This window comes from Epinephelus moara, chromosome 19 (genome assembly GCF_006386435.1).
Source record: "Epinephelus moara isolate mb chromosome 19, YSFRI_EMoa_1.0, whole genome shotgun sequence".
Taxonomy (NCBI): Eukaryota; Metazoa; Chordata; class Actinopteri; order Perciformes; family Serranidae; genus Epinephelus; species Epinephelus moara.
Genome location: NC_065524.1, coordinates 10,301,373 through 10,319,468, shown reverse-complemented (window position 1 = coordinate 10,319,468; position 18,096 = coordinate 10,301,373). Strand labels below are relative to the sequence as shown.

The 18,096-nt window shown below is 39.5% G+C and overlaps 1 protein-coding gene across 1 annotated transcript; it reads left to right on the top strand.

Moving 5' to 3' along the window:
- The first annotated feature begins 5,013 nt into the window (after positions 1-5,013).
- On the top strand, positions 5,014-16,909 carry ogfrl1 (opioid growth factor receptor-like 1). Its single transcript, XM_050070954.1, has 7 exons — positions 5,014-5,327; positions 7,744-7,830; positions 7,946-8,024; positions 8,317-8,395; positions 10,300-10,366; positions 10,903-11,048; positions 12,638-16,909. The coding sequence occupies exons 1-7, from the start codon at positions 5,142-5,144 to the stop codon at positions 13,188-13,190; spliced, it is 1,197 nt and encodes a 398-aa protein (XP_049926911.1). The 5' UTR covers positions 5,014-5,141; the 3' UTR covers positions 13,191-16,909.
- Positions 16,910-18,096: the final 1,187 nt, after the last annotated feature.

The window sequence follows — 18,096 nt, the reverse complement described above, 5'->3', positions numbered from 1 at the left end:
CTTAAAACCTTTTGGTTACGTGTCCCCCGTACATCTTCAGAACTACTTTTTCTCCAGTAAGCTACGGGCCATTTCTCAGAGCAGGAGGCTCGTTGAGAGTAGTGACACCGTCACATCAGAGCTACAGATGGTCAGCGTTTCACACAACTTCATGTCCAAAAACCTGAACTATCACTTTAATTTTCACTTCCTGTACTTGTGGACGAGACAGAAACTATTTGGTCAATACTGTGGCATTGAGTCTCGATTGCCTCATTTCTTGGTTTCACTCAATTTAGACAAATCGTTTGGTTAGAAATTTGACTTTACCCTGACCCCTGTGACTCACTTTAACTCACTGCAGCAGCAGCCCCAGCTGAAAGGCTGGACACATCATATGATCAGAGTCACATCAATGTCACAGGTGTCGCTCACGCTGGCAACAACTGTACTCTCCCCTCCAGGTGAGCTCCCCTCCCAGTGTAAGGCTGGTTGACCTACAGACAAGGCTGGTTGACCTACAGACTTAACCAAAACCAAAAATGCCTATGAGGGTTGGACTTCTATGTGCCTTTGAAGGTCAATACTAATACCATTTGCAGTGAAGTTGCATATAAGTTGTGGTGATATTCCAGAGGAATTTTACTTTGAAAAACAGGACACCTAAACTGTAAACAAAGACCAGTGTAAATACCAGTGGTACAACAAGTACTCTCAACATTTTCTGGAGGAAAAATACTTATACCACCGTATGAAAATAAACCATTAAAGTAAAGGTCCTGCATTTTAAAATCCTACTTTGGTAAAGGTGAGGTGTGTAGCATTTAGGGCAGGGGTCAGCAACCTTAACTATCAATAGAGCCATTTTTGACCAAAAATAATTTTTAAAAAATTTGCCTGGAGCTGCAAAACATATTCGAGTCTTTTGGTAACACAGCCTATAAAGTCTAAATTAGCTTATTGACACTGAAAATAGGTGTAAATATATGTTATACTACAAGGTGGTTATTGTGCAGTGGGCTAGGGTTATGATTATTTGGTACTTCAACTTTGCAGCGTTTGCAGTGAAAGCAAACAAATCTGTCCATGCACTATTAAATTCTCTATTTTCCTCTGAGACTCACTTTTTCTGATTCGGAATCCATTGCTAGTCTAGCCGAGGAAGCTAAAGACTAGCCACCACTGTTAAGGTTTGGCAAAGGTGCCAGACCATAGATGTATAATGCATATTGAAGTTGACGAAATGTTAAAAATGTTAAAACCTTCTTGTTTGTTTGTTTTTATTCAGTGCATAGGCTACACATTTTTGGAGAATGTATGAATTTATTTAGGCCTACAGCAATGATAAATAAAAATGTAAACTTTTGTCAAAAATGTAAACTTTTGTCAAAGCCACAGGGAGCCACTCGAGAGTGGCTAAAGAACATGTGGCTCTGGAGCCACAGGTTGCCTACCCCTGATTTAGGGGGATATAGTGGCAGAAATGAAATGTAATATAATGAGTATATTTTCTTTACTGTATAACCATCTGAAATAAGAATTGTGTTTTCATTACCTTAAAATGAGCCATTTACATCTACATAGGAAGTGGGTCCTCATCCACAGAGTCGGCCATGTTGCACCACCATGTTTCTACAGTGGCCCAGAATGGACAAACCAAGCACTGGTTCTAGATAGGGCCATTCCCATGTGTGCATCAGCCACTGTAGTTAGCATTCCCTCCGCGATGAGCAGCTAAGGAGAAATGCTGATTTGAAATGTGAAATTGCTTTGTTGTGTTTTTACTGGTTTAAATCACTGGGTCTGTTTGTCTTGGCTCCTTGTAAAAATGTCCCTTGAATTAAAAGTACAGAAGTATTAAAACGAAAAAGAAACACTGTCAGCAGTTAAATGACCCCTATGACTGAAATATTATCTTATATAACATTATCACTGATATATTGATGTGCACGTTGCAGTTTATTGTTGTAGCTGGTCCACATTGAGCTAGCTTTAACTACTTCACATACAGTTCTGTAGTTCAGTCCAGTGGTTTCAATCCCAGGCCCTTCTAGTAAAACTGAAGACATGGGACCTAAAATATTTCAGAAGTTAGGGCTACAATACAACATATATAAATTATAAAGTTAAAATCTATATGGAAAGAGAAAAAACATGAACTTCTGCTGCACCATTCTTTTTCTGACTTCTCTGATCTTTGCTTTTTTGTCAAACATTGAAATTTCAGCTCTTTTGGCCTTAAATAGTAATTTAAATGAGATGAGAAGTTAAGAGGGGAAGTCACTCTTGGATGGAACTGCTAACAACTCAGACATTTGAGATGTATGAAAAGGCCCCAACCAGACACTGTTTTCTGTAAAGGTTACAAGTCCGGAAAAAAAAATGAGTTGCTGGTTTAATCTTTCATAAACATCTCATAGGTTTCTTGATGTAAAATCTTAGTATGAAAAGTAACTTATAGTTACAACTGTCAAATGAAACATAGTAGAGTAGAAGTACAAAGCAGCATAAAATGCAAATCTCAAATAAACCTACAAATACTAAGGCAAATACTAAGAATTAAACTAAGGCCAATTTAATGATGCAATAAGAATATTAATGGATTACTGTTAAAACAAGATTTTACATCAGAGTCAGTTCAGATTAAGAACTTTCATCAGACATGAATACAGTGTTTAATTTTACATAAATATGTAGTAAAACTGCATCATATTCTGTGATCAGTGATCAATAATTGTGACTGGACCAGATCTCACTTGTAATAAACGGTTTATATCATATCTATACTTTTTGTGATGTTTCACTGGTTTCCTTTCATTTCAAAGATGTGATGACACCTCGTTGCTGAACTAATGTTAGTGAAGTGAAAATTATAAACTGAGAGTAAATATGCACAGCGACAGACCAGTTCGCTGCCTAACTTTCCACAGTATTTTCATGGAAAGTCCCAATTTGGAATAACAATAGAAAGGAAAATGAATTGTTCATTTGCAGGATTTTTTCAGACAAAACGATTAAAGAAGTAACCCACAGTGATTCTAAAGAATCAGGCACAAGTTTCAGACCCAACCTGGGCCACACAGCCTTGTGGGAAATCCCCATTTCTTTTTTAACAACTATTTCATTAGACTGCCCTACCAATGTAATTTAATGAATGCGTTTACACATTGCTTTAATTAACATATTTTTAGAATGAGTAACAAGACAACCATTCATTTCAGTTAAAACCATAATACTGTAAATGAACACATAGTTTGGACAGTCCACAGGAGAACCTTCAGTTTCCTTTAGTTCCCGAAGTGACATTGTAATCTAACGGAGGGGGGTGAGTGGGGCCGGAGGGGCGGGTACCGTAACCTCCTCCTGTCCCGGTGTCACGTGATACAGCTCTGGTCCTGATGCTGCTGTTACCGGGACTGTGCATGTATAGGGAGTGATTAATGCCACACAGTAACGGGATGAGGAGAAGTAAGGGTTCCGTCAGCATCACCGTGGACTGTAAAATAAATGGTTTCTACAATTATCTGTGCCCTCAGAGGACCAACGCTCAATTATTAGAAAACCAAATTATGATTCTTGCTAGATTTACACATGCTGTTGTGTTCATAATGTATCATAAATAAATCTAAAATGTGTTGTCGATGTTTGTTTTTTTCAAAGTTGCCATGAAATGCAGTTGGGACTCTAACATTACTTTTCTATTTACATGCAAACATTTCATCAAATGTGCAAAACATCTAAAGTTCAAATCCACATATATCAGGTCAAGGGCATAACTGGTTGGGGAAGGGGGGGATACAATAAAACAGGAGTTCCCCCAGAAGAGGCAAAAAATTGTAGTTTGAACCCCATTTCTTACATTTCTGCATAGATTTAGGGACTACGGTAACCAAAACAAAATCCAGGAAATAGCCAAATTAAATTGGTTGTCATGCTAAATTCTGCCAGGAAAATACTAAATACGCAAAATATGCTACTCCTCCGTGGCTGTTTTTTTTGTTTTGAGGATATCAAAGCAAAAAATCAGCAGGTCAATTTACATTCTTAGCCAGAATCTGACAGCTGAGAAAAGAGTAGTATGATGTAGCATGATGTTTGTATGTTGATGCATGATGTTTGTTGTTTGAAAAATTCAAAGTTTTTGAAAGTGGGGGAACACAAACAGGAATTTGAAAAGAGTTTGATCTCAAACTCAGACCAAACTGTAAAACTAGGCAGTGCTGATTAAATATAAACCGAGATTCTATTGATGTGTTGCCTATTTCTCCCCTAAAATGTTTTCAGAAACGTAGTTTACTGTACTGTTTAGCTGTATTATGAGAGTTTAAGAACAGGAAGTGGGCGCCATACTGTTTCCTTTTTTTGTTGAAATGGAGGCTGAAAATACTGAGCTCAAATGGTAAAACTAGGCAGTGCTGATCAAATATGAACCAAGGTCCTGTTACTGGGTTGCCAATTTCTTGCTTCGATGTTGTTTATTACCAGCCAGCCACCATATTGTTCTTGGATTAGGCAATTCTCATTACTTCATGTTCTGGTGAGGCACAGTGCATTTAGCTGTAGGTGTCCTACCTCTTGAGCAAAAGCAAATGCTACAGTCCTTTTCTTCTCGTTTCTCTGGTCATATAGCACCAAAGTCAAAAGTATTTGCACCTTTCTAATGCATAGAGAGGCCAGTTTTATGAAAAGACTAAAGGCCTCTTACGGGCAGTGAAATACTTTAATGTAATCACAAAAAGTTATGGTAGTAACACTACACTGTTTTTTTTTTTTTACATATATATTTATTCTTTTTAGCTACTTAACCACTGATATAAGCAACCACTGCCAACTGACATTTTATGTTTAAATGAACAAATCATGATATTTCTAGCAATCACTGAGACAATTAATAGCCCTGCTTATTCAGTTCAGAATTCATGGCTTGTAGCTTTAAGACCTCCTCCTGCTGCGTTGAGGCACTAATCACCCCTCATACAGTAACACGCATCATCGGTGCTGATCTGGAAATTCCCCCTTTTCTGCCATTTAAAAGCTCCACTCTGAGAGCAATGTGAGTCCAGCACTCTGCAAACCAAAATACCAGTTTGTGAGCAAAATGATGTAGTAGTTAGTGCAGCGGTAAGGACAATAGCAGAGAGCAGGTGTTGCATGTTTTTTAAATGGGAAATCTGTTGGGCAGCTGGCGTTTCAAGGAGCCGAGCACCGTTGAGGAATGCGACTCGACGTGGGGGTCGGACTCCGACAGCGACGAACCGGCGGCTGAAGATGACAGCGGCATCTCGGAATCTGTCAGCCCGGCGGAGAGTGACCGGGCCGCCGTGGACCCCGAGGACACGTCCCCGCAGGTACAGTGAGGGTTTAATAGTATGCGTGTTATAACACAATGGGGGGCAGAACCGGGACACAGTGCTTTGACATGTGTGCCACCGGCAGCGCACGTTAATGACGAGGCCAGGACACAGAAAGGGCAACCGAGTAGCCCCGACTACCACTGCCGGTCCGGTCCTTACTGCTAAACCAAACTTCATTCAAAAATATGTCAATTTATGTAGCCTTGGTTATGTGGACAGATATCATCTCACATAGTGTGAACTTTACTAAGTCATCACTGTGGCACTTCTCTTGTTACTGTCACTTTCACCAAGATACACAAGTGATGGGTGTCAGTGAACCAACTGTTAAACTGATGTCACATCTGACATGGAGTGAATTAAGTGAAGTTTAAAAGTATGAAGTCTTATTTTGTATACTGTATGATGCGTATCAACGCGACTATGTGGTGTTGATATGCTTGCAAAGACTGCATTATGCATGACTACATACTGCACACATACTTGTGTTCATACGTTTATACATAGTTAATTATCAGAGATAGTTGGTTATTCCCATTGTTGCTTTTCCTGTTGAAGTTACACTGCCTGCCTGCTGGTTTATAAAGTAAAAAAAAATAGAGCCTTATGATTATGGTCCCTGTGCCCTAAATTATCAGAATAGTTGATTGAGTGGTTATTATGAGACTGCTTCACAGTTTGAGAATATTTACACCAGTAGGTTGTAACATGATTATTGGAGAAACTGTAATTCACTGAATCACTCTTTGTTACGTGTTAGTTAAATCAGACTTTAGATTCAATCACATTTTTTTGCCATGATTACCAGTGGCACCACCCTGATATAATGCTGCCTGGAGAAAATAATTGGAGGCATTACTGTCTTTAAGAGGCTGTGGTGCACTCATTTTGTAGCTGGCATGACGATAGTGGTATCCTCTGAAACTACTTGTAGAAGAACTCCCGCACACTGTCTAACTAGCAAAAATAATGATATTAATGCTGTGACATTTCAGTAAGTAGACCTTCATCTGGCATTTTTGCTTCCTGTTGATGAATGTCTAGTTACTGAAACATACCATCATTAAAATCATTATTTTTGCAAGTTATTCTACAAGCTGTGTTCTGCTCATCCCTCTCCTATGCACCTGTTTGGAAATAGATGTGCAAAGTATTCCTTTGTTCTGATTTTCTGAAACTTCACAACCAAAGGCATCCATTGGTGTCAACCCCATTATTGGCATAGGGTATATCGGGCATAGCAAATCTGTGAATCCTAAAATAACGAGGGAATGACCCGCCCTCTTCTCCCTATAACTGGCTAGTACTAGTTGCCTTCATTGGTTGGATTGGTTAGGTTTAGGTAAGTGGAGTGGGATTGGTTAGGGTTAGGGTAAGTATGTCGGGGTAGGCCAATCAGAGGCAGAGTAAGGTGGGCCATTCATTTGTTATCCAAGGATTCGCAAATTTGCTGTCAGGAGGGGAGCTAAATAACGCTCCAAAGTAAGGCAAATTTTTGCAAGGGAGCACCTGCCATGGTCATTTTCAAAGGGGTTCCTTGACCTTAAGATATCTGAATAATAAATCAATCAATGATGGATCGCCTAACACATGTATATACAAATACATAACACTTTCAAACAGGATTGTTGTGGAACTAAAATGTTTGCTGTATCAGTTTTAGTCTATGCACATCAGATAATTAGTAATGTTAAATATAAAGTAAGAATTCAGTATATCAGCGTGTGAGTCGAATTCCTGAAATTCAGGTATGGCTTTTGATTTTGTTGTGCTACCCCAAGAGTTTCAGTGGCACCATCTCGCCACCTTTGTTTAAAACTTGTGCGGGTGCCACTGATGATTGCAACCAGAAATGTCTGTGAAGTTAGGATGCAGTTTTCAGATTGTAATGTAATGTCAGGATCACAAGAGCCACAAATGTGGCTGTAAAAGGATGCACAAATTAGGATGTGTCACCTAGTACATAGTTTGAGGTTTTGAGTGATGTTTTTTAAACTTTATCATACCTGAGTTTTACTGTGGTTAATAGACTATCCAGTAGATGGTATGTGGTTAGATATAACAGGATGTATCAGGCTCAGTGTCACAGCATTTTGGACCAGTGGAAGATAGCATGACCCAGATTTTATTTGAGAATCAGATCTAGTTTCTAGCATCCTTTTGTAGTGATTGCATGGCAGCGCTGATGTGAATTGTCCTCCTTTGCTGGAAAGAAATGGATGATGACAGCCATCGACCTCAAAAGCAAAGTCAGTGCTTTTAATTCAGCTGAACGGTCGATGAGTGCTGTACTGCATCTGTTAAAACATGGGATGTTTTGGCTTCAGATCTGCATTTGAACCTATTCTTTCTTTCTCTCTCTTTTTCTTTCTTCCTTTCCTTTTAATTTCTCTCTGTCCATCTCTCTCAGCTGACTGAATCTCCAGAGTCTATTCCAAAGATGAAGAGGAGTTTCTACGCTGCCAGGGACCTCTACAAATACCGTCATAGCTACCCGGTACATGCACACACACTGAAACCATTGATACTCACAACTGTAGATACACAGTGCACAGATGGCTTCTCTGTATTGTTGACACCCAGTGTGATCTCTTTGATCTGTGTGTTTTCAGAACTACAGAAAGTCCCGGCAACCCAATGAGTACCGTAACCTGCGCTTCTACCTGAACAAGATCCCTCTAGTACCTGATGGTGAGAGCTCTCTCTGTCACATACACACACACACACACACACACACACACACACACAGTTCATGTAGACCTCCAACCACTGTGGAGAGAAGAAATGTTGGCTTTGGGCTTAGTGAGTTTTGTTTGGCTAAAGGTCATGTTTGACTGGGAAAGACCAGCAGATTAGTGGACTGATCCAATGTTTAGACACGCTTACACATGAACACGGACTCCCTCTCACACACACACACACACACACACACACACACACTAGAAATGTGTATGGCAGCTAATTAACCCCTGTCTTTTCTCAGGTATCTACATAGAAGAGATCCTGACTAAGTGGAGAGGCGACTATGACAAACTGGAGCACAATCACACCTACATTCAGTGGTGAGACATTTAATCTGTCTATTTCCATTTTCATCTGCCCTATATGTGACAGCACCAACTCCTCAGAAGAGTCTGGACTGTTAATTGCATGCTATAAGCCACAGTAACTGACATGTCAAAAGCTTGCTCTTTACTGTCGATTTGTGAATTAAATGTCACCAGAAATGAAGTGAGGATTTAATCAGCTATACATCCTGAATGTAAAATTGGAATTGATTTGAAACTGACTTTTGGCTTTAGTTACTGTAGTTAAATATTGCAAAAAAGTTTTTTTGCATGGGGGAGGAGAAAAAGTTGGTATATAGATAAAAAATAAATACGACCAAGTGCAAAGGAAACTGACTAAGGAAGGACTAGGAGAATAAGGAAATAAATAATGACGTCATTGCAAGCTCCCTCTGTCGTCACTGGATGGCTTTTAACACGCTTGTCCACACAGGGTTGTTACCAAAACTCTTTCAAGAACACATAGCTGTAATACTAATTCTACAGATTTCCATTTGTCCACATTTCATTGTGGGTAGAAACGCACATACATTTGCATTATTTTTTGCAGATTTTTGAAAATTTGTTAAAATTTTTGGAAACCCAGCTACAGTCTAGCCAGGGATGGTGAAAAGTACCCCTGTTGTTCAGTTATAGCTACTGTAGCTAGCTGGTTAAACTAACCTTTGTTAAACTAAAACCCTGTCTCCGGCTGACTTTTGACACAATGAGGAGAAATGTAATTCAAATGTAAGTAATTTAATTCTAGCATAACCCTTTGTGGCTAGCAGAGCAGTTTGTTTCACTTCTTATGTTATTTCAAGACATAAACTTTTAGAATGATGACTAACTGACATTTCTGCCAAACTTATCGCTATCTTAGGTCGTTAATTTTGGCTGAGTTTGCTGGAATTAAAACTTCCCCAAATCTAATGCAAAGCAGAACAGAGCTGTTGATATTTGCCTGAACTCTGAATCATCCAGGACCAGCTTCCACACAAGAAAGTAATACTACAGAGTGGATGTACTGCTTGGATTGGGGCTTTTTACATATAAATGTAACCTGTGATCTACACATTCTGACACATAAATGCCTGTCTTAATTAGACGCCTGGTCTGGTTGCTAAGCAGTTAATTTTTTTAACTTTAGATGTATGTGTCCATTCCTCGATTACCCTGTAAGTTATTCATATTCCTTTAGTCCGTAAGGGTCCTTAGATCAAAAGAATCATAAAAATCAATCTAAGTTGTGAGTATTGTTTTAACAGGATAAAGTGGTGTTGTGTCGGTATGCCGGGTGCCATAATCACTCGCTCTCTGATGTGCTGTCTGTCAGAGCTAGATCAGTTGAATGATTCATAATTGATACGTTATTGAAAGCCTAATTTTTAAACAAGTAATATTCATACTGGTTTAAATAAACAATTTGATTGTTTTTCCCAATCTTTGCAGAGTAACAGTTTTGTGTGAAAGGAAATATAGGCCTGTCTTATATAGAAGCCTGTCCCAAATACAGGCCCGTTGATTTCAGCGATTTAAGCAAATAATAGCCCGGGCTATTAATTGAAGTTTTAGAGTTATTAGTTAATGATGTGCTAACTCCTTGAAGTAATGCTACGTGACTACTGTAGGTAGTGGGCTGGTTAGCAGGACATGCTAATATTTGCAGATTACTGTACATGAGAGGACTGTTGAATTCACTCTTGCCATTTTTTTGTTGTCTTCCCAAAACCGAAAAAAAAGGCATCATTATATTCAAACTATCTTTCTTACTACAGCCTCATGCACGTCATTCAATATGTGGAGAAATCCGAAGCCTGACAAGCCTACCAGGCCAAGTTACAGTTGGTTAGCTATGATTGATGGGGGGGACTATTTTCATTTGATTATGTGTTTTTGATTCCTTGTCCTTGTGGCAGGCTGTTTCCATTAAGAGAACAAGGGCTCAACTTCTACGCACATGAACTGACTCAGGACGAGATCAAAGTAAGAAACATAAAGCACACATAGTGTGTGTGTGTATATACAGTATATCTGATTTGTTTGCACTTCCTCACTGCACAAGTGTTTGCCGTGGTTGAGTAACAGAGTGCATCTTCCATTCAACCGGTAAATTAAAAACATTCCCATTAACACACAGGATGTTTTGACATTTAAAATGACAGAGTACTGTTAGTTGTTGCATATTTATCATTACGTTCCCTGTATAAAGTAGTTAGACAAGTCACTCAGATGGGACAATAAAGAACCGCTAAAAAAAAAAACTAAAAAAAAAAAAACTAAGGGAAATACTCAGGTCTCTGTATAAATCTCACATCAGTTTGAACATTATTAATGTCAATGCTGAGAATGCTTATCCACTTGTATGTTTGTGTCCCAGGTGTATTTATTCAGCTGAAAGTTAGTTTTTCTGAAATTAATTAACATCCCACTGTCAGTGAGTGCAGATGTGTCCCAGATGTGGTTTGGGTGATGTTGTACCTGTCTGCTGGTCTCTGATCTGCTGTGTTTAATCCTGTCAGGAATTCCAAAGCACTCGGGAAGCTAAGCGCAGATTCCTGGCGGCCTATTCCCTGATGTTGGACTTCTATGGCATCAAACTGCTGGATAAGAGTGGGAATGTTGCTCGGGCTCCCAACTGGCAGGAGCGCTTCCAGCACCTTAATGAGTAAGCACACACACAAAGTTTGTGTCGACTTATGGCTCAGTTGCTGATTGCTGCAGGAACAGATGGTTAAGGGGTCATTTAAAGGGTGATTTTTTTCTGTCTCATCCTATTTTGATAGTTTCATGGCCTGAGAGTAGCAGTGTGGTTTCTTGCCAAAGAACCATGTGAATGTCACACACTGGAGTGTGCAATTTTAATACAAGCATGTTTTTCTCCTACCATACCCTCCTCAAGTCACAACCTACCTCTAAACCTTAGCATCTGATGCTAATTGTTGCCATTATCCAAAGCTCATTAAAAACAACAAATTCTCCTCCATAAAGCAGCTGCTCAGTACAGTTGCATTCCCTTCTCTTGCTTTTAATATCCCATTGAATATACACAACAGCTTTTGCATGTGGTGCACTGTTGTTTCTAGATTGCTCTCAAGCCAAACAACCACCAGAAACAAGCTATTCTTAATAATTAATGTCCTGTACTGTCAAAGACCTTGGAATGCAAGTGGATGTGAACACCATGAGTCATGCAGTGTTCATTTTAGCATCTGAGTTTGATTAAGTTTTTTCCTGAAAACGTATATTTGTATATTCACAACAAATATTACAGACAATTTGGTCTGATTTTCTTTAGAGAAATATGAAAAAAGTTACATTTGTTTGAGTCCTTTAAAGGAACAGTCACACCAAAATCAAAAAATATTTCCTAATACCTCTTGTGCTATTTATCAATCTAGATAGTTTTGATGTGAGTTGCTGAGTGTTGGGGATATCGGCCATAGAGATGTCTGTCTTCTCTCCAATATAATAGAACTAGATGGCACTCAGCTTGTGGTGCTCAAAGTGGCAATAAAAAAACATTTAAAAAACTGAACAGCAATGTCTCTTTCCCGAAATCATGACCTGGTTACTCAAGATAATCCACTGTAGTTTTCGTTGATGAAATTCACAATAGGGTCATAAAATAATAATGGATGAAGAAGTCACCCATCGGTTTGTGGACTTCTGTTTTGAGTTTAGCATTTTGGCGTGTCCATCTTGGATTTTTGGAGCCAGAAGTGACCATACTCTGAAGAGAGAGGGTGGAGCTGTGGAGGACCGAGGGTTACATGTGACTCATAGACTGTGGTGACATCTTGTAGACAGCCTTGCAGTGGCCACGCCTTTATTTATGCATAAATTTAAGCCTTAATAAAATGTAAATGGGGGAGTTTTATTTCTGCTGTAAAGCTGGGCATTTTAACATGGGGATCTATAGGGATTGTCTCATTCTTGGAGCCAGCCTCAAGTGGCCATTAGAGGAACTGCAGTTTTTGGCACTTGTGTGTTGGCTTTATTTTTCAGCCACACAGGTGGTGCTTGGTGGTGGATACTGTAGAGTTACTTTTGACTTAGTTTTAGTCATGTTTATGTTGTGAAATAAAGGGGATCATAGTATTTTTTGCCATAGTTTTCATTGATAAACTCACACTTGTGTCATTATACAGAACCATTCAATATGAAGTAATATCTCATCTACTACTGATATAAGGTTGCATTTTTCCCAGGAGCATTTTGACTAGTCATAGTAAAAATTTTCACCTTTCTTTTAAGGTCCCAGCACAACTACCTGCGGATCACTCGCATCCTAAAGTCCCTGGGCGAGCTTGGCTATGAGGCCTTCAAGGCCCCTCTGGTTCATCTGTTCCTGGAGGAGTCGCTGTGCCACAACACCATTCCCAACATGCAGCACAGCGCCTTGGAGTACTACGTGTACACCATCCGCCTGCCAGCCACCCGCAGACGCCTGCTCCGCTACGCCCGCCAGCACTACAAGCCTGCCCACGCCTTCCTCTGGGGTCCGCCACCTAAAAGGCGAGGTGGTGCTGGTGTCAGTGTCGGAGGCAGTGTAGGTGCTGGGAGTAGTGGGATCAGAGCACCTGCTCCAACGCCAGAGCAACAGAGGAGGGGGGAGGAGAGCACCGCATCTGCCAGTAGTGGGATTATTGTGTCTTCCCATGATGCCATGACATGCCAGGACCTGGCTGGAGGAGGGCTAAAGGGCTGCGCAGGACTCAGCTCTGATATGGCAGGACTGGAGGGAGCATTGATGATGGTGGGAGCTAGAGGAGAGAGGAACGAGTACACTGAGATTGTTCCTCTGTAGGGGAAAGGGTTTGACTCTTCTCCTCGGTTTTAACACCAGAAAACAAAACAGCTGTTTTTAAAATGAACCGGTTTAATTGTAACATTAAAAAAATCATTGTTTATGCCACAACTTTATTCTTAGCAGAGTTACTTGTGGATGCTGGAACTTAAGATCAAGACAGTAATAGTAAAACGCATTTATAGAGTCTGACAAAATTGTCATTAATCAATTCAGTTTAAGGGCTTACCATAAACAACTATATTTCCTCGCTGATGAATCAGTGCAACTCTGTATTGAATATAGCGTGGGACTGAGATGGGAGGTCATATCCTGAGCCAAGCTGAACAAACTCGCCTTGGACCAAATCCCAAAACCGTCTAAAAACCAGTGGAGACCCAAACACGTGTTACAAGGCATTTCCTCATCAGGGCTATGATAATGAGACAACTTAGACAGCCTCATTGAATGTTTAGGTCTGATATGTGGGCACTGATACTGAGGACCATGTTAGAACCAAAGTGCGGATTGGCCTGTTGGTCCTGTGATGGTTTTGGGAAACAAAGTCCTGTCTGTTCATCAAACTCTGTAGCTGGAGCTCCACTGAGCAACAAGCTGGACTGTGTTCACTTTGTACAGGTGCTGAAAAGTGGAAATTATAATGTGAAGAAGGAGATCAGGGAGAAATTATTATTATTATTTTTTTTACCCAGATCCTGTAAAAGGACATAATGAACACATAAGAGAGGAAGAGTGAAAAAGGCTCATGTGTTATAGCAATACTTTGGAAACATATTTTTGAGATTGATTTGAAATCTTCAGTCTGTTGTTGACAGTAACATGCACAACTCAATATATATCTGCTTGGCTATTTTACTGCCCACAAGTTGAAGGTAGCCGCTCCCCCCGAAATATTGTACATATAACGATAGAGCAAAAATCAAGACTTATTAGTGACGTGATATCTAGAAGAAATAGTTAAGAATAGAGAGGCTTTTTAGTGACATCACTACTCTGGAAAGGCAGCTATGTGCAAATGATGGCTAAATATAGCATCTAACGATAGGTCAAGCTGCTGCTGCTGTTTCAAGGCAAAGGGAGCAGTGTCGATAGAAAGATGTGTTTCAAAATGTAGGTTACTCTGACTAGTAAACGCTCTTTCTTCACTCAGTTTCTAATAGATAAAAACATGTAATAACTCAAATGCATTCCACAGAGCCTGACAGTTAAGTCCACTGAAGAATTGACGTTCAGTGCATTCGCTATGTCCACTATGGTTTTGAAATCTATGGAGCCCCTAAAATCCTGAGAGGTGATTTTTTTTTGTGCACACAAGAAAACTTGTTACTATAATATAATTAACTTGTGGGACCATGTAAATTTTCTAGTGTGCACAAGTTATTTTCTTGTTCCCACAGGATAAGTGACTTACTCCCACAAGTTAACTATCTGGTGGAAACAAGTCAATTATTTCTTGGGAACAAGATATTTGACTTATTCCTACAAGTACATTATATTGTGCGCGCAAGGGACTACCTTGTAGGAACAACATAATAACTTGTTCCCACAAGATATTAACTTGCTTCCGCAAGAAGTCGTTGGAACAAGTCAAGTATCTTGTTCCCACAAGATTGTTGCCTTGTAAGAACAAGTCATTTATCTTGTGTGCACAAGTTATCTTCTTGTGGGAACAAGTTCTTTTCCTGTTCCCACAAGATAATGGACTTATTACCACAAGTTAATTATCTGGTGGGAACAAGTCAATTATCTTTAGGGAACAAGATAATTGACTTGTTCCTATAAGTTAATTTTCTAGGAACAAGATAGTAACTTGTTCCCACAAGATAATTCATTATCTTGATATCTTGATCTGATTATCACCTTTCAGGATTTTACAGGCTGCGTAGAATCCAAAATGCTTTCACACATTTATGTTTCAGCGGTTTGCTAATTTCCTCCATTCTGTGTTACTGAAGTGAATGACACTTGTCTAGTTTATTGAGGCCAACAGGGCATGCATTAGATCATAGTGCATTTTACAGATGCCTCACACTGGAGTCATGACACCGTGTGCTGCAGTTGTGAATATTGAATTCCAACAGATCATTACAGATTCGATATTTAACCTTTTCCATGTTCAAATTTTAAATTAAAGGTGACTGTGTCATAGCTAGCACACTGACTGCTATCATTAGTAAAATGTTTTTTTCAGCTGCTGTTAGGCTACCAATAGCATAAAACCTCCAATATGGCCACCACAGAGTGTGTTGTGTCACCTAAAAGCCCTCTATATTAACTAACCAATGTGATTGGATGTGGACTGTGAGTAATGTGATCAAACAGTTGATGTGTGGTGTGTTGCACTTTTTTGACAATCTGTGTCTTCCTGTTGAAAGCGCTGTAGGTTTCTCCGAATCACTGATTTTGAAACAGATCTTCAGATATACAACAAATACAACAAACGGTCAGGAACTTCCAGCATCATGAACGTGATTGATTGTTCTCATAGTGTCTAACCTTGCAATAATTTGACGGTAATCTCAACAAGGCTGCATGTAGTGGGCGGTGATACTGTTGATGTTATCCCTCTGAATCAGACAACTTGTACAAGTGCAGCTGCTGATATTATTGTCAGAATTTTAAAATGTTAAATTTTGTTCGTTTACATGCCAAAAAATACCCCATACAATGTTATTTCCCCCGGAGCAGTACTCTGATAAGGAGGAGTCACTAGATTAGCACTAATAAGGCTACAGTAATTGAACTCTCCCCTGAAAGACTCTGTTTTTTAGGTTTAGCAGCTGCTTAAAGAAGTGAAGCAGATTTTACACTCACCTCTGACATGCTGTTAACAAACATATCATCACCCTCATCATATCAGAGGTTGGCAGCATCACCTTGCTTGTGTTTCGTTTTTTATGAAAGGCCAATATTAGCCTGACACATCAGGAAGTGTGTATTGCTCTGTCCAGTCAGCCAATAGGAACTCGGCACAGGCCTACACAGACAAGTTAAGGCCGTTTTGTTTAATATTAGGTAACATTTCAAACACATTTAAGTTCCTCATTGCAATATATATTTGTGATAGAAAATAAAAAGCCATGTGAGGTGTGAGACAGCAGTGATCGGGAATTTAAACACTCCTTCCTGACTTCCTGTCAGCTGTTCTTCCTGTAGGATGAGGCCTTTTTATCATTAGCTGACAAGGCCTCTACATTGCTCCCCAGCCAAGTGTATCTGATATAATTGTAAAAATAACTTTTCAGGTGAATTGTGTTAAAACATGGGCTCAAGTATCTGAATTTTTAGTGTGTGTACATATGTGTGTGTGTGTGTGTGTGTGTGTGTGTGTGTGTGTGTCTGATATTAAGTGCCTTTTTTGTATTTTTTATGTTTATCTGTATGCTGTAAGGAGTGTCTTTCCCAACTGATTTCCTGAACATCCTCTTTTTTGTACAGCATTTTGATATTTACATTATTGTTTGCATTATAGTCACTTACAGAATGAGCATTACTGTACAGTAACAGCAGGAATAAGTCCCATAAGAGCTGGTGAAGAGGAGAGGTTCATTATATGTAATACTTGAAACTGTTTGTATCTGGCTTATTGATTAAAATGTGATTGTTCCCCAGATGAATATTCACTTTGCTTGCTGGACATAAAAGGGCCACAATAACTGGACATTTGCCCAAAAATGTGAAATTTGCCATTCCTAAATAAAAATGGGGATGTGGATTAAGAGTTTTTTTCATCTGGAAATGTTTGAAGAACATGTCTGTAGCATTGCCCATTTTATTTTAATATTGGTTAGCATGCACCTGTCAGAATAAGAACTGTTCTGGAAGCAAGAATAATCGCATTGGTTGAGGTAAACCTCCATGGTTGGAGCCAAAGAGCCACAGTTTGTCTGCCAAGGCTGAACACCGTTGAAAGAACTCACAGCAGAGGATTAGACAAGCAAAGCATACTTTCAAATACTTAATATAACTAAGATTATCTGCCTGACTTCTGAAACATCACTGACGTCAGAACCTCTAATCTGACTGGAACTAATGCAGTATTAATACGCACATCGATGCCATATACAACGCAAAACAAAGAAAAAGACTCCTTCGGAAAAAAGCAAATGACAGGTAAATGGTGTTATGTTAAGAAGCCTGACGAGAAAATAGAGAGTGCTATCTTATATTTCAAAACCATGCGCTGAATGGATAGCCACACTATTGAGAAACAAAAGGAAAGACTGACAGCCTCCTTTATACACTGATCTTTACAGTCAGAGAGCAACACAATGTGTGACTGAAACACTGAACAACAAGTCAACAATGAGAACATCTGTGGTAGGAAACCCCTGAAATCCCACTGCTGCACCCTAACAGCAGTGGACTTACATTTAGCCCTGACGTTGGACTGTTAGATATTACGTTCCTGACAAGCAAATCCAATGAAGTACCTATTTCTGATTTATTTCTACCATACAGCAGCTCTGGATTGTAAAAATGTTGAAAATTGGAATTCACCAGAGGGAAGATGTATTCGTACATTTATTTGACCATTTATCGTAAAACTTCAATTAAAGAGGCAACAGACAGCATCTTTTCCTAAATATATCATTATGAAAATAATGTGGGTTGCACAGGGTAGTGGCCACAGTAAAATCAGACTATCAGCGTTTACATAGGTTAGCTTTGCAATCTTTGTAATAAGCTTCTGTCACTGGGGGTGAAATTTTGCGGAAAAAATCTGCTTTACGGCAGGAAACGTGTCATGTATTGCGAAACTGGTCGGTCAGCCAATCAGGGACTGGAGCTGGCCCTTATGAGGAGTTGGGCATGAGATAGTTGAGTCACGAGCACAATGGCAGACGGACAAAGTTTGGAGACAAGTGAAAAACGGCCTAGCAAAAGAAAACGAGCTCCTCTGTCT